The following is a 25,566-nucleotide window of genomic DNA, read 5'->3' as shown; positions in this document are numbered from 1 at the left end:
TTCTGAACTAATATTTCATTTATTTCAGTTATCAACATCAATATATAAAACATTTTGCCACATTTCTCACAAAATTACCTCCTCTTGAGTGTGAATTAATACAATTTAATATTAATTGTGTAAAGATCTATGTTTCAACAACAAAATCCTCTCATCATGAGTGCATTTCTCATTTGAAATGTTCAGAATATATAGTAAATGTTAACTACATTGTATTCATTTGAACAACAAAATAATTTCCCTCAAGCTATTTAGACAAGTTAATGAGAAAAGACTTTCAAAAAATGATTTTAGTCATTAGCTGTAGATTGTAATGAGAGATTTGCTATAAATACTGTTCTAGAGATAATCAAATTAAGTACAGCATGTAATGTAATCAAAAAAACATTTTGCCACATTTCTCACAAAATTACCTCCTCTTGAGTGCGAATTAATACAATTTAATATTAATTGTGTAAAGATCTATGTTTCAACAACAAAATCCTCTCATCATGAGTGCATTTCTCATTTGAAATGTTCAGAATATATAGTAAATGTTAACTACATTGTATTCATTTGAACAACAAAATAATTTCCCTCAAGCTATTTAGACAAGTTAATGAGAAAAGACTTTCAAAAAATGATTTTAGTCATTAGCTGTAGATTGTAATGAGAGATTTGCTATAAATACTGTTCTAGAGATAATCAAATTAAGTACAGCATGTAATGTAATCAAATGTCAGACAGCAATCTACAGACCAATGACTGAAGTAAAATAAAAATAACTGCATTTAGTCACAAAAAGTGCAATAAATTCAAAATCATGAAAACAAGAGTGATTCACAGTTACAAAATATACATCTTTCAGCAACATTTAATTATCTAAAACTGAAGATAGAATAGTTAGCCTTTGTTAAGGATATAACTATATAACACATTGTAAAATGCAATATTATAAGTGTAGCTAATTAACACCAAATTTCAGTTGTATTTAACTTCAAGATTCAAGTAAGCATTATTAAAATCTTCTAAGATATGATTATTCGAGTGCTTCAAGAATTACTTCTCTATCATCTTATGTCATAGAGAAATATCCAACTGCTCACACTTGCAATCAAATGTCATTATCCATCTCCATGAATTTTCTTCTACAAATGCTGCTGTAAATCTCAGAGATAAAAAAAAAATAGGGCCCTTGCATACTGATACAGTGTAATCTTTCACTGAATTGTAACTATTCTGATAAATATGAGCTCACTCAACATTAATCAAGAACTTAATGTCTTATTCTCTGTGGCACTGCATAACTCTTAAAGCATACAACAAATGTCCTTAATTTTTCACCATAGGAAAGCAAAATCTACAAAATGTTTCATAACAAAACACAATTCAAAATCTCAAAGGCAAGAAATAAGCATTAATATCTCTGACAGGACTATTAGAGACAGTGAACATACTCTTGTCTATGAAGTGGACAGTAAGCATTTGCTTGATACCATTTCCATATGTACCAAAACAAAAGATTCCCTTGCCTAGGGAATGATGCACAAGCTTTCTGATTGGCCAAATGAGAAAATATCTATGTTCCATAATCCTGACTATGAATTAATAAATGCCTTTCCAGGTGAACTAACTGAGAAAATCTCAAGTCACACTCTTCACAAGAAAATGGTTTTTCTTGAGTATGAAATAATATGTGCATTTTCAGATGAGATGACCGCGAAAAGGTCCTGCCACATGTTTCACATGAAAAAGGCTTCTCTTTAGTATGAATTAATAAATGTGTGTTCAGGCCATAGGAGGATGAAAAAGTTTTTCCACATGTATTGCAAATGAACGAATTCTCCTTAGTGTGAATTAAGGAATGTCTTTTCAGAGAATCTAGAGATGAAAACTTTTTCCCACAAATTTCACAAAAAAACTGTTGTTTATTTGGAGAATGAACTAATAAATGTCTTTTCAGGGAACCTGAATATGAAAAGTTTTTGCCACAAATTTCACAAATGAAGTGATTCTCTGGAAAATGAACTAATAAATGCTTTTTCAGTACATCTTCTCGTAAAAATGCCTTGCCACATGTTTCACATGGGAAATGTTTCTCCCGAGTATGAACTAATGAATGCCTTTTCAAATCACCAGATCGCAAAAATGTCTTATCACAAGTTTTACAAGCAAAACGTTTCACCTGAGTATGAATTAATGAATGTTTTTTAAGATTACTAATGTGGAAAAAAATTTCACCACATGACTCACAAATAAAGGTTTCCTCTTGCCTATTTACATGTGTTTCCAGATTACTTGATGAAACTGCCATGTTATGAAGAAAACTATTTTTTTTATAGCATAAAACTGATGTTTTATATTTCTTGAAAAAAATTTCATAAAAATCTTTGTTTTATTATGGAAATTTTTCTTCTTTCCCCTTTGAACCTTTTCCAAAAAAAATTAATATCACCTAAGAATAATGTGATTTTCTATACTATTTGACATATAAAATTGTCTGCATCAGATGAAATGGTCTTCTCTTTAGCCAGATCCAGTTCTTAGTATCTGTCATCAATCATTTTCACATTGTAATCTTACAACATTATTCTTCTGATCAATTATAAATCAAATGTTAAATACACATTGATATATATCTGTTAAGAGTTCTTGGATCCTAACTTTTGTTTTCAATTTGAGCTAGTACACAATTTCCACTTCTTTTCTCTCTATGGGAAAAAAAAACAGATTATATTGATTAACATATGTAAAATATGATCATTTGTATACATAACACTAACACATACAGTGAGTTCAGGACATCTGAGCTTCTCTTTCCATTTTAGGATAGTATCAGATGTTTGGAGTTTTGAAAAGTTGGATATTAATAAGTCAGATGTCATGCAATTCACTGTATATACAACTTCTAAATCCTTAAATGTGAAATTTTCTTTCAACTTAATAAGATATAATATCAGTAAAATAGCAAGCATTTGAAAATTCAAAGTGCTTGCTATTCCTGCCAGAGGACTAAATTTAAAGTTCAATAAAGGTTTAAGGCTTAAAAGTGTACAGAATTATTTGCAAGATAATTATTTATTGCACAAATAATCCAAAATAAATCCTATGATTATCTATCTTAACTTGCTTGGAAAAAGTCAATGGACACCACAGAGTGAGAAATGAACAGTAACAGTGCCCACCTTATTAGGATGTAAGATCTCCATTCACTGCGATGACTACAACAATATTTAGTCCATACTTTCCACCAGTGTACAATAGCAGTCAATGGGAATTTTGGACCATTCATTCCTGTAGGCATGTAATTAGGTCCTGGATTGTTGTGGGACAAATGTCCCTTGACCTCACCTGATGCTCCAGTCCATCCCACAGATGTTCAGTAGGGTTGAGATCAGTGCTCTGTAAAGGCCAGTCGAGTGTGGTGACATTCGTTTCCATAAACCATGCAGTTACAGCAGCCTTATGACATGGTGCATTGTCTTGCTGAAAGAGAAATGATCAGTTCCATAGAAATGTCACAAAGTATAAAGCATTGCATTGTCCAGGATGTTTAGATACCTTTCAGGGTTCAATATTCATGACACTGTAAACAGAGGTGCGAGGTCAAACCAGGAAAAACAGGTCCATATTATTATATCACCACCTCCAAATTTCACAGAGTACAATTGTTATGTACTCTGGTAGGAAACATTCACCTGGCATCCACCACACACATCCATCTGCTTGGTAGAGGGTGTAATGTGATTCATTGTGCCATAACACAGTTTTCCAAGCGTCCACATCCCACTGTACATATTCTTTGCACCACAGAATATGCAAGCTTACCATGAAAACCAATGCTGTGAGCCTTGGTTCTGAATGTTTAGTGCAGATTCATGTTCCAGCTGATGGCCCAGAACTCCACATTCAATGTGTTAGCTAATGAATAGTGGTTTTTACATATTATCCTTTGTAGCATCCTATTGTCACATTAAGTGATTGTGGTGGGTCATCTACTACAGGTGGCTCTTGCAGATGACTCCCTGAGCTTCCATTTCAGTTATGGTATCAGTGACTGCTGACCTGGGATGGCCCAATTTGTCAATTTGCCAAACAGATAAGATTGCAATATGGCATCCTATCACAATGCCTCTTTCAAACTCAGTCAATTCCCTTCTCACAGCTATTCCAATTTATACCAGCTATAAACATGTGACCCATTAACCTCCCATTAACCATCCCACTGTACATATTCTTTGCACCACAGAATATGCAGGCTTACCATGAAAACCAATGCTGTGAGCCTTGGTTCTGAATGTTTAGTGCAGATTCATGTTCCAGCTGATGGCCCAGACCTCCACATTCAATGTGTTAGCTAATGAATAGTGGTTTTTACATATTATCCTTTGTAGCATCCTATTGTCACATTAAGTGATTGTGGTGGGTCATCTACTACAGGTGGCTCTTGCAGATGACTCCCTGAGCTTCCATTTCAGTTATGGTATCAGTGACTGCTGACCTGGGATGGCCCAATTTGTCAATTTGCCAAACAGATAAGATTGCAATATGGCATCCTATCACAATGCCTCTTTCAAACTCAGTCAATTCCCTTCTCACAGCTATTCCAATTTATACCAGCTATAAACATGTGACCCATTAACCTCTCTACCAGCCAGGGCAGATGAAATAGTGAGATCAAAGTGCACTTCTTATCCATGTTATTCAATAGTATACAGAATTGTATCCAGATTTTGCTGGACATCTATAGACATCATGGCTGGTTGGGGTGGTAACATAGGGGTGTCTGTTGACTTCTTTCCATGCAGTGTATATACTGTGTGTGAACGCGTAAACTAAAATACTGGCAAAGAATTCTGAGCACTGGAAACCTGAAATGAAATGGAACAATGAAGTGTTCATTATGAACATGAACACTTCAACAATGAACTACAATGGAACACTTCAGCAAAAGAAAAACCTGTATAAAAATTGTAATACTAAATTTATACAGACATCAAGGGATGAATACAAATTACCTTTGACTTCTACAATTACAAGAGGTACTCAAAGTAGTTACCATTAGCATCTAGACACTGCCAAATGCTTATTATTATGGCGAACTACTGCTTGGGCAATGTTGGCCAAAGTGTCCAGTAGGATTGCTGCGCATGCCGTTTCAATATCTTCCCAAAGGGTCACACCAGTAACTGGTTTTCTACGATACACTACATCCTTTAAAGTCCCCCATAGATAGAAGTCCAAGGGTGTTAATTCAGGAGAACATGGGGGAGGGGGGAACTCAACTGCACCTCTTCGTCCTATCCATTGGCCCTGCAAACTTTTATCAAGATAAGCTCTCACGTCTCGGTGATAGTGTTGTAGTGCACTATCTTGTTGGAAGAGAAATTGATCATTTCCATAAAGTGCATGAATGGCAGGTAAAATGGATGTGCATAGCATGCCTACACTTGAAGTAACAGTACCTTCAAAGAAGAATGGTCCTATTAAACCTCTAGATGACATCCACACCAGACATTGCGCCATGGTAAATGGACTGCCTTGTCCACACGAATGCCCGGATTTTCTTGAGTCCAGTAAACACAATTATGCCGATTCACTGTACCCTTAAGCTTAAATTGTGCTTCTTTAAATGGAAAAATAGCTCAGATGACAGTGATAATACAAAACGAGTTTGTAATGACAGTTTATTTGTAGTTTCTGAAGAGAAAGAGGTCTGTAACAAATCCACAGAAACACAGAATTCCCATCAGTTGCAATGCAATAATATTAATACATTGAATGAAAGGAAAGATTTGCAGATTTGCCGGATGCTCAACCAGTGGATTGCATTCAAAGATAAATACAATTGGTTATTTTGTAATGACAGTGATTTGGGGTGTATAACATGTGCAGAGGTACAGACCCTAGGTGCAAGTTCTTCATATCAGAATATTCAATTAGTTTAAGAGTGGATAAATGGATTAATACGTATTAAAGGGTAAACATACTCCACCAGAATAAATAAATAAAAATTTTTAAAAATGTTGTGACAATCAAGCAATAGCCTCACATTTATGATCCTTACTTTAAGGGCCCCAAAGCTTATTCATTTACAATTTAACCTCTGAATTGTAGGAACAATAAAAGGAAAGTAGAGATTAAAATTTATCTGGACAAAAATGAAAATATGCATAAAATATACTTTCATTGTCAATATAGAAAATTAGATGGAGATAAACTAAAAATAGGCAGGATTTAGAAATGGTTAAAATGGTTAATGCAAGACATTGAACACATAGTTCAGCTGGAGATGCTACCTATTAAAGATTTTAACATGATCCTTGAGAATATGTTGAAAAATCAATTCAAAAACATCTATATGTGTAAAGATAATCCATCAAAAACATTAATACCCACATATATTCATACAGCTGCAACTATAAATTGTAGCTGTTCAACAAGCACATCCATAGGTAAGTCGGACTTGAAAAATGCTGTCGCCCATGACAAGCGAGAATTTTTAGTTGACTATAGAAAAAAAATAAATCAGAAGTGGCATTTTGATTTAATCATTAGTTTTATTTATGTGATGCCAATTCGGTATCACATCTTATGTTATAAATAGTTTTTTTGTGTGTTTACCTCACTTATTGGGAACTGTTGGTGATTATAAAACCTGTTTTGTTTATTATCACTGATGTTTATCATAATGGAATATGACCAATGAGAGTATTACATGTGATTTTATCTTTAAACAGCATGGCAACCTAAAACAGATACAGAGTAGACAGCAGTAATTACTTTATTTCTTACCTAGTAATGGAATATGCAAAATTTGACCATCACAAGTGGATATAATAATAATAATTAGCAATGGATAATACATATGTAGGAAAAAATAATATTTATTACTTGCAGCATTTTTTGGCTAGGTTTCCTAGTAACTGTAGATGCAAACATTGTAGATGAAAAGAGATAAACAACACTTAGTTTATACCATCATAGCAGTGGTTAGCTAGAGCTTTTGCCGCCTGGGGCGGTCCCTGAGTTGGCCGCCCCTGTCAATACACACCAAAAATACTACAAAAAGCCAAAACGAAGTATAGGGAAATAAATTAAAACACTATGTTTATTTTTGAAGTAAAACTTTAATTTCAAAATTCTAAAATGTTAATTTTCTTGCTTTTCTGTTAGCAAAATCAGTTGATGACATTGTCGAAGTCTATTTCATAGTAATGTAGGTAATTCTTAATCAATTTTATTCAGAAAAACTCCTCTCACAACTAGCAACACTTACAGCAATTATGAGAAAAATTCGCAGTAGTATTACAATAGTTGGAACTGAGTTCTCGAGACTGTATTTTAGAATTAACTGCAAAAGTTCAAAAATGTTCAAAGTGCCACCTGGAGCAGACTGCCCCCTCTGCATCATAGTGTTATTTATCTCGTCATCTGTATGCATTGACAATGACTAGGAAACCTAGCCAAAAATTCTGCTGTTAATTTTCATTACATATCATCTGCTTATGTCTCCATATTTAGTTCAATAGTGGATATTAATTAAAACTCTAAAGGTGAGAAAGAAGTGTTTATTTCCAAAAATAAATATTCCATTATATTGATTGTAAATGAAATGTTTTTTGACTGTTTTCTAAGTTGCCACAATGTCATGTGACATCATTGGCTCTGTCCAACAATATTTTGGAGCCAATCAGAATTCAGAAAAGCACTAGCATAGTTATATGTATACCTAAGGATTTAATTTTATTATTTTATTGAGTTTTTAGGATAATGAATGTTTTCAATGTTTATTTATAATAGTAGAGAATATATATATATTAATTTTTTCCCCCATAAAAGCAATTCAAGATATAAGTGACAGAAGTGGAAACAATGAAAAATCTTGTATAAAATGCATGAATTGTTTTCTTCACAGATTGATAAACATACTATATACAGTTTAAACTTATACACTTTAAAGAATAATTACAGTGCAAAGAGAGATAAATAAACAGCAGGTTTGACTGTTTCAGTATTTCATCCATCAGAAAGAGATCTTCAGGAACGCATGAGTAACGATAAGTGGAAGAAATGAGATTAGAATAAATGAAGACTAAGGTTTCCCAAATCTTGGGAAGTTTAATGCAACCATATTTATTAAGATTAGGATGATTTTTTTTTAAGTCTGCTACTGATTCTAAAAGGAGTCTTTCAAGTTTGTATTTATTGTGATGGAACATGATGGTTTTCTTCCATCCAATTCTCTGCAAAGTATATCCAAAGCATGGTCAGATGGACCTGGATGACCTTCGGAAATCAGAAAAGTTTGAAAGTAGTGCAGAGATAAAGATAATATATATGTAAATTAAGGGGATATTAAATCCCACATTGTTTTAAAACCGAATAAGAAACTCTAAGATTGGAATCGGAGAGTTTCATGCCGAATATAGTATAGTAAACTATAAAGGTATCGGTGACTACTAGTGTGAGCTAATGCACGTAGTCCAAGTACGTAGTACAAACTTGGGCAACTCGTAGCAAAGGTGGCAAAATTCTGATCGCTATTCTTGGTATTTCCCATAATGTAAAACACATTTCCTAGGAAATGTTTGCTGTTATACATTATGGTGGGAGGTCACTACCCAGACCGATTTCAGCCTTTATTGAGGCTTCATCAGTGAGTAGCTAGACCAAATTAATACCAAAGGGTATGGCAAAAAGAACTTATATACTCTTCTATTTAGTTTAAACCTTTATCCAAGTGTAAGCAAACAAAGTTTGCGCCTGAAATATCTTCAGGACTGAGGCAACTCGTGGTAAAGAGAAAAAAAAAACTTCCCAAGATAATATTTGTTTAAATTTCTGGCTATTTTTTTTAAAGTGCCCCTGATATAGGGAATAGTAATAGCATTACTGTAAAATATGTAAAAAACTTCTAAAATTTGTTCTTTTATACTTGTATAAAAGAACATTGTCATTGTAGCCAGCACTTCAACTTTGTTATCAATATCCTACCAATTTTCAAATTCTTCTTTTGACATGCAGTCCGGGTTTTATCAAAAATTTCATTCGTAAGATATTCAAATTCTCTGGAAGAAGGAGTTTAAGTTTTTTAAAAAATCCACCGTTTTGGAAGCAGTTTTCAATAGTCTTCTCTGATACTTGTTTCCATGACATTGCTACCAAATGCAATGCATCAAGAAGGGAAATCTTTTTTGCAATTGCACTTGCATCAGACTGGTCTTTTATATAATCAAGTTTAGCTATAATTCTCACACGAACTTCCCTGCGATAATAAGCTTTAAAAGCTCGTATGATCCTTCATTACGTAGTTGAATTAACGATGTAGTGTTCGAAGGCAAGAAAATTACTTTGATGTTTTGATTGTTGAAAATGTCATTAGTCATCGAAGCATTTGCACCAGAACAGTAGTCAACAGGCAAACTTTTGATACCTTTAAAATACCGAGGATTTCTACTTTTTACAATTTACTAGGAGCTCTCATTTCTCACCTTTCATATTAGCACAACAAAGAACTGTCACTTGCTCTTTTAAAGATTTAAATCCTTTAGTACAGTACTTTCATTTTTAAACAAATAAGTATGCTCAGGCATTGCACGAAACAGTTCGTGCAATGCCTGAGTCCTGTTTCGTCTGCATTGTAAATATCCTTGGTAAAATATTCAGCAGTAATTGTTGGCCACTCGGTCTTAATCCACGCATCTGTTGATAAAAAATCAGCACTTTTTTCTTTCACCATGAATTTGCTTGTACACAATATTCTCTTTTTCCACCTGTTAAATCATCCATCAGTTGCAATGAAATTTTCTTTGCCCATTGTTTTTGCAAGTTCTGCTTTTTGAAGCATCAAAGGCCCATTAATCAAAGCATGCTTTCAAGAGCATTACTAAACCAAATTTTTAATGCTGATTCAACTTGAGTATCCTTACCATATCTGGCTCTCTTTCGATCCATGTTCTCATTAGTAAGAGCTGAAGTTTCAATGTTTGATGTTTTTTAAGATCTTACACAAGGGTGGTTGTAAAATTTTTACATGTACAGCCGCACTACGCTAACTTGTTTTGGGTTACTTATCATAGCACTCAAAATTCTTTGCTTTTTTTGAAAAGATAAATTTTTTGTTTTTTACTTGCTTCTGTCATAATGCTAAGGGCTATTTTAACGAAGACTTAAAGTCAAACTCACTTACTGAAAGAGAGCACGAAAATAAACTCAAAAAATCACAAGTAGACTGCATTTATTCCTCCCCTGTATTTACCTGGAAGAATTAAGATTTACAGAGGATTAAGATTAAAAAAAGATCAAGATTACCCACCTGCATTTGCCTGGATGATATAAGATTAAAGGAAGATTAGCAAGAAAGATTTCGAAAATATTCTTTGTCAAATTTTCTCCTGATTAACCCTTATTCCTAGAATTCTGAGATGCAAAAGGGTAAACATTCCAGGATTTTGATAATAACTAGAACTTTGATGATGGATTATTTTTAATACATTTTAAATGGTGTGTTTTGGGACTGATTTTGATAATAATAGCAGATTTATAATATTATCCATGATCACAATAAGCGAATTCTACTGTATTATAAATGAAGATTTGTTTGTTGATAATAATGTATCCTTTGAGATATTTATTTGCATTTTCTTGGATTGTAATATAAAATACACTGCAATATTGCTTGCAGTTTCCAATAGGCAGCATAAACATTAAAAGTTGATTATACTTCTTATATTTTCAGCAGTGTTTATTCATTGCAAACTGTTATAAGATTTTGCTATGTGTAAAACAATAGCTTTTACTATGTGACTTTGCAAAGTTTACATTGTCCATCGTTTTTAATAAAGTAGTTAGAATCGAGCTCAATTAATCGACTTCTTGACAGATTAAAAAATAATTGAACCTCAGAATTCAACAAGATGGATTTTTTTTTAAGTTTTAAGCAAGAGGTGTTAGAAAAGTTACCACAGGAATAACTGTGTGTGGGGGGGGAAGCAAAAGGTTGGTCAATTGGTAGAGCCTCTGCTACTAATGGCTCACAAAAAAAGTTAAGTTTGAGCGTGGTTAGTAGTTAGAAGGGGGCTCAATCGTTCAATGCTGTTGGCACACTCTCCCTCGATGAGTCTCTGGACTCCCTGGAGGTGTCACATAATAATAATAAATAATTATTATTATCTGTTACACTGTTGTGTAGTAGCATCGATGTAAAAATTTGTGTCCATATCATTGAGTGATTTTTTACCACCCACAAAAGTTTGTAAACTTGTAGCTCATTAATGCCATGAGTAGACTAAGTTAGTTTATATTTATTTGTTTGTTTATGTGTAAGTATACACTGCTTGGAGGGAAATCAACAGCCACCATAGTGTGAGGAACAAACAGTAATGGCACCAACCTTAATAAGATGTAGGACCTCCTTTCACTGTGATGACTGCAGCAATCCTATGAGGCATACTTTCCACAAGCATACAATAGTGATCAATGGGAATTTTGGACCATTCTTCCTGTAGGCATGTAACAAGGGTCCTTGACTGTTGTGGGACAGACAACTGACCTCACCCAAAGCTCCAGTTCGTCCCACAGATGTTCAATAGGGTTGAGATCAGTTGAGTGTGGTGATGTTCATGTCCACGAATCACAAGGTTACAAGAGCAGCAGCCTTATGATAAGTGCATTGTCTTGCTGAAAGAGACAAGGGTCATTTCCATAAAAACAAAGTAGCGTTTTTATAGCATTGTCAAGAATGTTCAGATATTTCTCAGAGTTCAGTGTTTGTGGCACCACAAACAGAGGACAGAGGTCTAGGCCAAACTAGGAAAAACAGGACCATACCATCACATCACCACCTCCAAATTTCATAGTCGGGATTATGCACTCTGGTAAGAGACGTTCACTGGTCATACACTACACACACACCAATTCATCTGCTCGGTAGAGGGTGCAACATAATTTCTGGCTCCATAATGCATCTTTTAAAGCTTCCACATCCCACTGTACATTCTCTTTGGAACCACTGAAGATGGCACTGCATATTGGTTTGAGTAATGTCAGGCTTGCATATTGCATTCCTACCATGGAATGCCCATGTTGTGAGCCTTGATTCTGTTTTTGTGCAGATTCATATTCTAGTCGATGCCCGGACCTCTGCAATCAACGTGTTGGCTGACAAATGGCAGTTTATACTTACAGTGCTACATTCAAACGTAGCACCGTAGTCACGTTTGGTGAATGTGGTGGGTTGTTCACTGCCGGTAGCAACTGCAGTTCACTCCCTGTGCTTCCATCTTTCCATCTCAGTATAGAATCACTGATTGTTGACCTGGGATGGCCTATTTGTAGAATACATAGGCTGCGACATGGCATCTTATCACAATGACTCTTTCGAACTCTGTTAGTTCCCTTCTTACAGCCATTTTACTCAGACAAGTTGCACTGATTTGGGAGCATTGTATTCCTGCAATTTATACCAGCTATAAACACGTGAATCATTATATAGCACAATACACCTCGCCCGTGAGGGGTCTGTTGACTTCTTTCTGAGCAGGGTGAATAAAATTGTTTATACATATGAGGATGGTCTGAAAAGTTCTCAGCCTCGATCATAGATGGCAACACTATTGGAAATTCCCCCCCCCCCCTAAGTTGGTACATCGGTCATAAGCAGCCATGTGAAATTGCAAGTCATTCTATCAAGTAGTTTGTTTTATACAGCTGTCTGAAGCAAAAGTGTTGTCTGTATCCCTTGAAATGGATAAAATTGAGTATCGTTAGTTATAAAATGCTTTGTAAAAGCATTGTTAACGCCAAAAGAAATTCATTTGAAGTTCATAAAAGTTTATGGGCACTTTTCTCCTTTGTTTTCGACAATTAACAAATGGGCTGCCGAGTTTAAATGTGGCCGTACCAACCTTGAAGATGATCCACATGAAGGACATCCAAAAAATGTTACAACACCAGAAATCATTGATCAAGTGCAAGATATGGTATTGGATGACCGGCGAGTCCAAGTGCATGAAATTGCTGAGACTATAGGCATTTCAAAGGAATATGTAGGATATATTTTGCATGAAAAATTGCAAATGAAAATGTTTTGCGCACAATGGGTGCCGTGCACTCGAATGAAAATTTCAGAACAGTACTTGGAGCGTGTTAACAAGAATAAAATTGATTTTGTGCATCGATTTATTACTATGGATGAGATTTGGATTCACCAGAATCCAAACAGCAGTCAAAACAGTGGACAGAAGCCAGTTGTTCAGTGCCAAAGAAGACAAAGTCAGTTCCATCAGCAGGAAAGGTCGTGATATCAGTGTTTTGAGATGCTAAAAGGCATTTTGTTTATTAATCATCTCGAAAAGGGTAAAACAATAACCGGGGAATATTATTCTGATCTTTTAACCAGACCAGACGAAAAAATTCGTGAGAAAAGACCTGGTTTGCAGAAGAAAAAAAATCTTTCATCAGGACAATGCACCTGCCCACAAAAGTGTTTTAGCAATGGGGAAAATTAAGGGATCTGCACTATGAATTGTTGCAACATCCACCCTATTCCCAAGATTTGGCTCCTTCAGGCTTTATCTCTTTCCAAAACAAACTCGTTGGTTAGCGTTTTTCTTCAAACGAAGAGGTGACTGCAGCTGTAGAGGGGTATTTTGCAGATCTTACTGAGAACCACTACAGGCACTGGAATAAATGTATTAGTCTTAAGGGAAATTATGTTGAAAAATAAAAATAATTTTGAAATTATAAATTTGTTTTTTCATTGTTAGGCCGAGAACTTTTCAGAACACCCTCATATTCTAGAAACCCTGCTCTAGAGACCAAACATTGTATGTTTTCAAGCCATTTCTGGCCTCCAATAAGTAGAACAGCGATCTCACAGCAGACAAAATTCACCTAACGTCATTCCCAAACATCCATGGCAGAATTTAAACTTATAGCAGGAAGCAAGTGTGCTATCCATATTGCCAGCCAGACTGGCAAACTAAATAAAGTAAACTTAAGGAAGGTTCTGAATGTTGATCAGTAGGCTAGCTGGCCTGGTTGACCAAGTGGTTAGTGTATCTGCTCTCCAGCCAAAAGGCTGTGGGTTCAAGTCTTGCCATGGACATGGATGTGTGTGTGTGTGTGCGATTGTCTGTGGAAATACAAGTGGTGGTGATGGGTGGTAGATGTCATTGGTGTAGTTGCAGTTAGTTGTAGTTGGTGGAGACAGAGTTGTAGAGTAGGTGCCCTCCCTCGATGAGTTTTTGGGCTCCCTGGAGGTGTCACATAATAATAATAATAAATAACTTTTTTATTATGTAAACATTTCATTAGGTATCATAAGATATCATCAGTACAACTAATGAACAACAATAGGAATTGAATTCAGACAGTCATTTCGATTAAGATTAGGTCTATGAAGTACAGTTTCAGCATTCAATGGCAAAACATCAAGTTACCACAGAGATCCACATATAAACATGAACAGTTATATAAAGAAAGTGCTGAAGCCTTACTTCATAGACCTAATCTTAATCGAAATAACTGTCTCACTATTCCAAATGTTTGGGAAATTATCTTTAACTGTATTTTAATAATTCATCTGCTATATTTTTAATTTAAGTAATTTTAATTTCTGCTCAGTAATTTTTAATCCATGAACACGACTGTATAAGTAGAGGGATTCCAATTTAAGGATGCACACTGTGTTTTTTAATTCAATTCCAATTGTTGATCGTTAGTTGTACTGATGATGTCTTATGATACATAAGATGAACTAATTACATAATAAAAAAAAAAAGTTATTTACTGTGGCATATGTGTTATTCTATAGTTTTGTAATCTTTATGTTGAGAGGAATGTGAGAAGTTTAAAGGGACAGATAATTTGTAGATCATTTTGGCATTGTAATTATTAGACAAGAAGGTTTGGCAAATTAAGGCAAGTTCCACTGTAAGCAAAGCTCAGGTGGAACAGAAGTTGGGGTCATCAAGAGTTTTGATGATCCCATATTGTTGAGAAGGGAGATAGTGGAAAAGTTTATATATCTACTTATATAGGTATATAGATGGATTTTCTGTAAACTTCAAAAGAAAGGGTGCCATTAGAGTATCTAATGTCACCCTTTTTTATTATTTTTTATTTTGTTATTTTCTTTTTGAATAGTGAACTGGATCTGGGGTGCTAAATGTCAAGGTGGAGAAGGAAAGAGTCTGTCTCTTGCCAAATAGAGTACAGATAATCAATATATATTAACCAAATAGAAGGTTTGGGACTTTTGAGTCTTCTAGTGTGAAGAGTGTTTTTCAAGATGCTCTATATAGAAACTGGCCAGAGGGGGAGGGGGTAATGGAAGTACCTCCTATCTGTTTATATAAGGTATCCCAAGAGAAATAATCAGTATGGATAGCAGAATTAAAAAGATCAAGAATATTAGGAGGAAAAGCATTTTTCAAAAAATTTAGAGTGTCCGAAAAAGGAATATTTGCGAACAAGGAGGTGACACCAAAGCTCACTATGAGTCTGCCGCAATATAAAAGGAATGAATTAAGAAGAGCTATGATTGTAAATGAGCCAATCTTCGTAATGACTCATTTACAACCTCTTCTTCTCAATTCATTCCTTTTATATTGAAAGTTTTTCCACTTTGTTATATGATAAATTAAAGATGCCAAGAAATTATATTATTGGTTTAATCCTTTATCCAAGTGTAAGGAAACAAAGTTTGCATGTGAAGTGACTTAACAACTGGGCAACTCGCATATAGAGGCTAATGACTTCACATCATTTGCCTTAGTATCCCATAATGCAAAGCACATATCGGGATTCAACTTAGGGGATTCCCATCCATTTTCCCGAACGGACATTTTTCCAAATGTATATTTTTCCGAAAAACAGAATCTAAAATATTAATAAAAGTCATGCTAAAATAGATAAGCTTTTTAATAAAATAAACTTAGACTTAGGATACATGAATTTATTGACTCGCTAAAAAGTGAAATTGTATTCAATATACCAGAGGTAGTCAAGTCGTCGGCCCTCTTCTTTGTACCTTTGATATGATAGGACAATGATTTTAATCCTCATCTGAACAACCGCCCACTTCCTTTTTAGTGCTGCCTTTACTATTCTACCCATTCTGAACTCACGTATCATTGCTTCAGAGTTAGCTTGTTCTTTTTATAGAAAACAAGCTAACTCTGATTTGAATTCAGCTGTTATAGCTGAATACAAACTGGGATGGTGCTTTCCAACTACTTGCTGCAAGCAGTTATGAAACCCTTCGCTCGGGTTGTTCGTCTGTTGTTGATTTTGAATAGTGGACTCATTGGTTCCATGGAATACATGGATAATGAAGGGGATGTTGAACGCCTTCTTTCCTGTGCTCTTCAGCCAGATATATAATTCAAATCGAAGTAATCAAAAATTGTTAAGATATCATCGCAGACCTCTTCTCTCAATTCCTTGAAGGCATCAACAACGTCATCAACAAGGACAAATGCTAAAGCCAGTAGCATAACACAGCACTTACTTTATTTATGATGGCCAATTCAAAGTCGCACATTATTTGAGTTGGCTGTGGAACATCACTTGCAAAATCATGGGCTGAAGAAATGCTATGCAAAAGCTTAGTGTAGCAATTTTGTTCTTTATTTGCTAATAAGGCATAAATCAATGGAATACATAGTACACTGACGCCATCTTCTGGATGTACTCCAGGCCTTCTTAATACTCCCAGAAAAGTAAATATTTGCACAAAAATACTGGGGGCAGACTTTGAACATACCATCAAGAAACCACTCAACTGCTCATTAAAATCTGTAGATTTTCTTTAGTTCCAAACACAATAACCCTGTTTTCATGACTTTCTTCATCGGTATAGGAATCATACAGAAGAAACTTTTCACCCTGAAGAGTTTTAGTACATCTGTCTGGAATAACTCCTGAAGTGATGCAGGATTGGCTGGTTGATCATGTAATCTTTTCCTTCTAATGGATTTTTTTTAATTTTCTCGTTCAGGTAAAAAGCTTAAAATACATGAGGGTACCCTCTGCAATTGATTTCGCAGTATCTGAGCCGGTTGAGGCTCTGTATGTTCTTGGGATGTACGTTTTAAATTTTGTCGTACATTCTCTGCCTCTGCTTCTTCTCTATTTGGTGGATGGAAATGAGATGATCGATCGTCGCCCTTTTCAACTGTGATATTTTGACCATCCATAGTTGTAACAGCTCATGCCGAACATTCTTTCGTTCTAAGTTTTTATACTCCCAATATATTTTACCCTGTGGACCAGATTAACTCTTGTAGTAAATATATCCATTTAGGAGTAGTTTCACCCCTCCTCACCCAATGAAATTATCTTAGGTTCATCTTCCATTTTCTCCATGAATTTTAATTAATTTTCTGGCCAACTATTACTTAGCAACGGTGAAACAATTCTTGATACATATCAATGATTACATTGTCCAACACAATTTTTGCTGACTTTTATATGAGACTTGTTTTTTACTAATTTGGGTGCGCTGATTTCAAATATCAAACCCGTTTTTTTCTATCACATCAGGTTTTTCCTCTATGGCATTTTCTTTTTGCTAATTTGTAAGTTTTTGATATTTTTAAGAAGTCAGTACTATTTAGAGGATCAAAAAAATCGATTTTTTAATATTATTTTCTGAAAGTATGTACTTTTAAAAATCTGTTCCTAACTTTTTATCAAGAAATGCGAAAAATTCCCAAAGATATGGCCGATTATTCAAAGGAGTGCGCAGATCAGAATTGGAGCGCTCACCGCTCTCGCTTGTTAGTAAACGAATAAATGCGTAAGAACCTGCAACAGCACGTACTGGCGCTTTGAATACGAGAGAGGCTGATAATTAGATACATAACTACTTAACAATATTCATTAAAAATTACAAGAATATTTATAAAAAAATAACAATTTTACTTACACATGAGTTTCAGGGAATAAATTTTTGTTTGTAGCAATTTCTGCTGTGTGTTCTGTTTTGGCAATCCCTTTGAATACTCCAACAGTAGTAGGCCATCATGTGAGAATCCCATCTTCCTTGGTACCGATCTTCCATAGTTTTTAAGTCTTGATGAAATCTTTCGCCTTGTTCATCGCTTACAGCACCTAAATTCTCGGGAAATCTATCAAGATGACTGTATAGGAAATGAAGCTTTATGCTCATGTTGCAACCTAGGCACTGGAAATTTTCAAGCATTGTTTCCACTCGATCTTTGTAATTGCACGTTTTTTTGTTTCTAAGAAAATTATTCGCACCATCATAAATGAAGTCCAGGTCTCTTTCTCAATTTCGTTCATAGAGTTGTTCATAGGCAGTTGTCATCGCCTACTTTTCATCACCTAAATGTATTAGGTCGGTTATTGGCCTCTCTCGCATTCAAAGTGCCAGTACGTGTCGTTGCAGGTTCTTACGCATTTATTCGTTTACTAACAAGTGAGAGCGGTGAGCGCTCTGATTCTGATCTGTGCACTGCTTTGAATAATAGGCTATATCTTCAGGAATTTTTCGAATGTCTTGATAAAAAATTATGAACAGATTTTTAAAAGTACATACTTTTAGAAAATAATATTAAAAAATCAATTTTTTTTATCCTCTAAATAGTACTGCCTCCTAAAAACTATCAAAAACTTACAAATTAGCAAAAAAAAATGCCATAGAGGAAAAACCTGACATGATAGAGAAAAATGGGTTTGATATTTGAAATCCGCGCACCCAAATTAGTAAAAAACAAGTGTCAGATCATAATCAGCAGAAAAAATTTTTTTTTTTTTGTTGGCCAGTGTTATCAATCATGATTCTCTACGTTACTTAAGGCTACACTTAGTTTAAGAAAGTGAAAACTATAAATTTTCATAAAAATATACTCTCGTAAAAATGGTCGGGAACACCTTATGGACATGTATGCTATGCATTATGGGAAGGGTCATTACCCAACCCGGTTTCGACCTTTATTGAGGTCTCATCAGTGGGAGCCAGACTCAGAAGTGATACCAAAGTTGAAGTAATGCAGAAGTCATATTTCCACATACAAGTAGCCAAAAGGTATCACACCTTATTACTAAAATACTCTGGACACTTGGATAGATGATTAAAATAAGAATATAATTTCTTGGCATCTTTAATTTATAACATAACCAAGTGGAAAAACTTTCAATATCTATCTCTAATCTAGAGTATTTTAATAATAAGGTGTGACACCTTTTGACTACTTGTACATGGCAATTAATCTAAGGTGAGCAGTGTTGTATACATGACAATAATACTCATCCTCAGATTACCTAGGGTGAATTACTTTAAGCTTGGTATCGGTTCTACGTCTGGGTCTCACTGATGAGACCACAAAGGTTAAAACTGGTCTGGGTAGTGACCCTTCCCACAATGCATAGCATTATTATTATACATTTCTGTAAAGGATATGTGCTTTGCATTATGGGATACTAAGGCAAGTGATGTGAAGTCATTAGTCTCTGTATATGTTGCCCAATCACAAAGTTACATCACACACAAACTTTGTCTGCTTACCCTTGGATAAAGAATTGAACCAAGAATGTAATTTCTTGGCATCTTTAATTCAGTCCTTTTATATTGTGGCAGCAGACTCATAGTCTTTACTCTTACTTTTCTCTGCTGCTTCTCCAGCAATTCTTTTATAACTTAATCACAAAATGACAGTGGGCCTTTCTTAACCCCAACCTAGCAAACATCACCATTTGGATGCTATATCTGTAATTGTAACAATTACCTTAAAATCAAGTCACCATTAAATATCGGAAAAGTTAAAAATTGATTTTTATATCTGACTCTCAGCACAACTTTGTTTTCTCTAAAGAGGTCAATGATGAAAGATATGAACTCCCATTCTATCTATCTATGATCTGAAAACTGCCTGCACCTCCTTACCTAAAGATAAATCTCCTGGCATAGACGGGCTCACCACTGAATTTTATCAGTCCTTCTGGGAACAGCTTGGACCTATCCTCTACAGAGTTTTTGTCGAAGCGAATACCAATGGCTTTCCACTCAATATGACAACATCAGTTATTAAACTCATTCCAAAGAAAGGAGACACGACGAAACTAGGAAACTGGAGACCCATCTCTATCACAAACACCGACTGCAAAATTATATCCAAAGCCATTGCCAACAAACTTAAACCCGCTCTGAGCGAAATAATAAATAAGCATCAGAGACTACTTGTACATGGTGATATTCCATCCCTGGAAGATCTATCCACGAAAACTTACACCTCATAAGGGATCTCATAAGCATAGCAAACAACAACAGTGATACAATGGGTCTTGTAACGCTAGACCAAGAAAAATCTTTCGACTGCATTGAACACCTTTACCTCTTCAACTGCTTGAAAGCATTTGGCTTTGGCTCAGGCATCATTCACTCTATTAAAATGTTGTATGCCAAGGCACAGTTTTGCATGAAAATAAACAACAGGCTGACCATAACTGCACCATACAGTAGAGGTATTAAACAAGGCTGTCCACTCTCCGGTCCTCTTTACACAATTGCCATTGAACCCTTTTTGTGTAGACTCAGCATGCTGCTCAGAGCATGCCGCCCTAAACTTCCCTACCAAACCATAACCCTGACAGCATATGCTGATGATGTTACAATCATAGCCCGCAAAGAAGAGGACTTCCATAACATACAAATGGCATACCAACAATATCAGGCAGCCTCAGGAGCCAAACTAAACACACATAAAACCATAGGACTGTGGTGTGGCAAATGGAAAAACCGAACCGATTCCCCAATGTCTAGTACCTGGTCCACAGAGGGAAACAAATACCTGGGGATTTACCTAGGAAACATGCCCTCTTATGTGGATAAGAACTGCTAAACAAGCATTTCAAGCAAGTTCTAGGAAAGTGGGCAGCAATACGAGCCTCTGCCTCCACAAGAGGGAGAACAATAATCTTTAACCAAATAGCAACCAGTGTCCTTTGGCATACACTAAAGATTCTTATGCCACCAGTGCAATTCATCAAACAAATAAAGTCAACCATATATCGATTCATATGGAATAAAACAAACTGGCTTTCCTACTCCAAGCTATGTACTTCTCTCAAAGATGGAGGACAAAATTTGGTCTCCATTGACAACAGGATAACAACATTCCGCGCTCAATTTCTCATTAATGCCCTACAACAGGAAATATCACACAAACGCACCACTGAGTATATTTTCACTTCTGCCACTAGAGGTCTCTCTCTCTCCACCACCTTAAGAATGACAACAGCTCAAGTGCCTGTAAATTTAACAAACGTCTACAAAGATGCCCTTCGACAATGGAAGAAGCTAAACCTCCAGCACACAGTGAAGACAGCATCCCTACCTGAAATCCTCATGGAGCCCATCTTTCACAACATGATGGTAAGAAGCCCGATCACTCAGAAAGAATTTTTCTTTCCTCCATGGAGCTGGCGAAACGTGAGGATCTTGGGTGACATTCTTTCTCCAAGCCTCACCTGGCGCTTTCCAAATTCGCTCGAAAACCTGGAATATGGGAATGAGTCTGAGCAGATAGACACCATAAAGGCCACTTTTCAAGCTGCTATGCCTGATAGCATAACAGAAGTGGGGCTTAGTCCTCCAAACTCAGAAGTTTTGGCGCCTATCTTTCTAATAAAAACCAATAACTCATGGGAGAAACTTACACCCAGCAGCACCAACAAGATCTACAGCACTCTAACACAACAGTCGAACCAAAGCACTTTGTTGGAAAATCCTGCATCGTCTGATCAAACACTATTTCAATGGGATCTACCGTATCACACAAGAGCCATCAAACCTGACGCAGATATTCAGTGGAGAATGTGGCATAATATATTACCCACTCCTACTATATTACGAAAATTTAACTCAAACGTCTCAGATAACTGCCTCTTCTGCTACCAATTAGGAACGGTCCGGCATATCTACTTGAAATGCCCAGTCAACACTAAAATAATCAGTTTGACTCGGGAAACGGCAGCTCTTACCTGTGGTAGTCTTCATACAGAAGAGGAATATTTCAGTCTCATCCATGTGGAGTCAAATAACCATTTATTCTGCAATTACCTTTTCATCACCGCGAAAGCGGTAACATACAGCTTCTACCTCAGACATACAAGACCAGACAGCACAGCAACTTCACAGAGAGGCAACTGACCAACTCACTACAGCCTTCCAACAAAAGGTGAGAAGTCGGATCCTACACGAGCATCACCACCATAGGCAAAACACCTTAGATCTTTTCCACCAAGAATGGAATCCACGGAATCAACTCCTGATTGAGCAGGGCGACTGCATTATAATCCACTTTCCAGCATAGAAGTGACACCTTTACCCCCCCCCAAAGAAAGGGGGAAGAAAGAAGGATTGTTGTGCTTAACAGTGCGAAAATTAATCAGCTGGCACTCTCATGTAAATAGATAATATTGTGCAATAGTAACTTCTATGTTCTTCCACATTTATGTTCTTATACAGTATCATTTTAAAATAACTCTTAATGACTTTATTTTAATTAATTTTAAAAAAAAATGTAATTAGCCTTATAAGTGACTTCGATGTAACATACCTCAACAAGAGTATGAGCATGTAACCTCTTTGTCTGACTGCAGAGAACCAAAAACCGGTTAATCCTGTATATAAGATTGTTATGTTTACAATAAAAAAAATAAAAATAAATATATATATATATATGATGTTTGTAATCACTCCCAAACAAGAGAAGCTGTAGAATACATCACAAACTGATGCTGTACTTCAGTTGTTCTGATGTTTGTTATTTCTAATGTTACCATTATATGACCACTGATACTTCAGCATCACAAGTTTTTACAAGATTTTAACAGGATACCACGGGGAATTCTATTCAGTATACTGCAGCACATGGGGATGAATAGGAAGGTAGTTGATGGAGAGATATCAGAGAGTAGTTTATTCAGGAGTAGAGTCCAAAAGAAGGCCTGTAACTAGTGGCATGACAGAGGGTTCTGTTCTTGGGCTGCTACTTTGTTCATTAATGATATAGGAAAGGATCTGAGGGGAAATGTTCAGTTGTTTGCTGATGATGCAAAGTTGGGTACAGCAATAGTTAATAGAGATTATGTCAAAATTTTGCAAGATGATTTGGATAGATTGGCAGACTGGACAAAGGAGAATGGATGCCAGTTTAATGTGGCAAAGTGTAACGTTATGCATTTTGGGGTAAAAAGATTAGCACATTGGTGGAACTTTACTCCAGGAAATTGACAAAGTCAGAGACTTGGGAGTGTTAGTGGATTTAGTAACTTAGGAGTAAAAGTTTAGGGGACACATAAAGTGATTAAAGCAGCCAATTAGATCACTTGGTTACTGAAAAATACTTGGATGAGAAGAGACAAGCAGATTATTGTTCCTCTTTATCAAGTCTTGATAAGACCCCATCTTGACTAATGTGTGCAGATGCGAGTACCAGGGTTTCTGGATAATGAGGAGGAGGTAGAGAGGATCCACAGGCGAGTGACCAAGATGGTAGCAGGTCTATGGGATGAACCCTATGAGAACAGGTCAAAGATCTGTGGGCTACAGAAACTTTTTGATAGGTGGAAAATGGGTAATATGATTGAGACATAAATTACTGAAGGGTTTTTACAAGATTAATTCAGAGGAAATTTTTCAGAACGATGGCAGGAGAACTAGGGGCCATCCATGAAACTCAGTAAGAGTGTAATTAGCAAAGGTGTTAGAACTAGGTTTTTTGCTTGGAGAGTAGTGAATGTGTGGAATAGGTTTCCAGAATCGTTTGAGTGCCATGACTGTGAATGAGTTCAAAGCAAAGTGACAGATATTGTGCAAATGTTGGATAGTTCTTGACATGTTCAAGGCCTCCCTCAATGAGTCTAAGGTCTCCTTGGAGTTGCCCACAACAATAATAATAACCCAACTATTCCAAACAGCCCCAGGAATGTAGGGAGGGGGTCAGACAGCATGGATGGAGTATAGAATAAAACTGATTATGTGTAATGACTGATGTATGTCCATACTTACTGCTAAAACATATATTTTGTTACTTGAAAAAATATGTCAAAATAATGAGAATGGAATAAAAAATTAAGATATACAAGTCTTCTGGTAAAAGGCCTACAATAATGTGAGAATATCATTCTGTCATCTGGTTTCATTATGGTATAGTTGTACAGCTAAAGGAATTTGGACATCAGTATCTCCTGATGTAACAGCTTTATACATGATGCCACAGACTGTTTGTCTGAAAAATGAGTTGGCATTAGGGGTGTGAGAAGGGTTGCCCATCATTTGTCAGCACTTGTCAGTTAATGGGTTCAAGGACGGGTATCCTGTATGGTGTGGAGAACTGCATGGAGGTGCTGGTACAGTAATACATATTAAAATTTGAATAATTGCTTTCTCTCTCAATCCTACCTGCTACCTCAAAGTGGTGAGCGAGTGAAGGAACGATGTATGCCGGTAGTATCAACTACCAGAAGGGCACCCAAGGCATGAAGGCCGCATCAACATACTTGGCTAAAACTGAGACATCGGCAACTACTCGAGTATACCGCTTTTTGATGTAAAAACTAAACGCTCATAAAAATGATCATTGGAGGTAAATGTTTTGCACTTCTCTCTATATAACTGAATAATAAGTATTCGTTTTACAAGACTTACCTTTTTCTGACAGCTATATTATCAAATATTCGCTTCATCCACATTCCTGAATAAAAAATTCAAGTCGGCTTATATTTTTCAGTTCGAATTACCACTCATTCCATTCACTACCTCCAGAACTCATATATAAAAACGTTGTCACCGCGAAACACACCGCTTTAACTCTAGAGGCGCTAGTTGCACGTAATGAATCAATTCCTACTGCTCAAAACAAATAGTAGATATTGTTGTTGTTGTTGTTATTCTTGTTAAAATTATTTCACGCTAAAATGTATAATTTGTTAAATTTGTAATAAATATCGATTATTTAAACAATATCACATCAATTACACCCTATCCATAAGTAAGAAATATTTGTTCATATATAACGTACCCAATAATTATAATTATTTGCAGAAATTTATAATTATCCGACAGAAACTAAAATATTCCCTACTTGTTTTCAGCAGTCTTCCAGTTACGAAATAGTATTAATTTTCAATTACGAGAAGAAGGACGATATTTTAAGAATAAGGAATAAGAAGAAAGAAGTTTTCTCCAAGTTTCTTCATGGTATTGGATGAGAACCAACTGGTTCGAAACATCTATTAGGAGTGCGACACATAATTTAAGTACAGTACTTGTAAAAGATTAACGAGGCCTGTGTAACTCAGCGGAATAAAATAAAATAAAATAAAAATAAATAAAAAATGTTAACTGAAATAAGCATGCCATGTACTTATTGCATATATGTTACTGTATATTGTATTATTTTATTTACTGTATATATTATCATCTTGTAAATGAAAATTGTTAACTGAAATAAGCATGCTATGTACTTATTGTATATATGTAAATACTTCGTCCGAATGTACATAGATGCTTTTGAGAAAATAAAATATTCAGCGGAAATGGTGCTTGCATCC

General features: G+C 35.6%; 1 protein-coding gene across 2 annotated transcripts; it reads right to left on the bottom strand.

Annotated features, from left to right (window-relative positions):
- Positions 1–25,227, bottom strand: LOC150095161 (uncharacterized). 2 transcript variants are annotated; one of them, XM_090411334.1, is made up of 2 exons: positions 25,098–25,227; positions 1–2,690 (listed from the first exon to the last, which is right to left on the bottom strand). In XM_090411334.1, the coding sequence occupies exon 2, from the start codon at positions 2,291–2,293 to the stop codon at positions 1,559–1,561; it is 735 nt and encodes a 244-aa protein (XP_090267460.1). In that variant the 5' UTR covers positions 2,294–2,690; positions 25,098–25,227; the 3' UTR covers positions 1–1,558. The 2 variants fall into 2 exon arrangements, with proteins under 2 accessions (XP_090267460.1, XP_090267459.1); XM_090411333.1 differs by lacking the exon at positions 25,098–25,227 and adding an exon at positions 24,662–24,787.
- Positions 25,228–25,566: the final 339 nt, after the last annotated feature.

The sequence above is a fragment of the Typopeltis vanoorti genome, chromosome 21 (assembly GCF_054136105.1).
Source record: "Typopeltis vanoorti isolate ZY-2024b chromosome 21, IOZ_Tvanoo_1.0, whole genome shotgun sequence".
Classification (NCBI taxonomy): Eukaryota; Metazoa; Arthropoda; class Arachnida; order Uropygi; family Thelyphonidae; genus Typopeltis; species Typopeltis vanoorti.
Note: the sequence above shows the minus strand (reverse complement) of the source record. Positions and strands in the feature narration are given on the sequence as shown.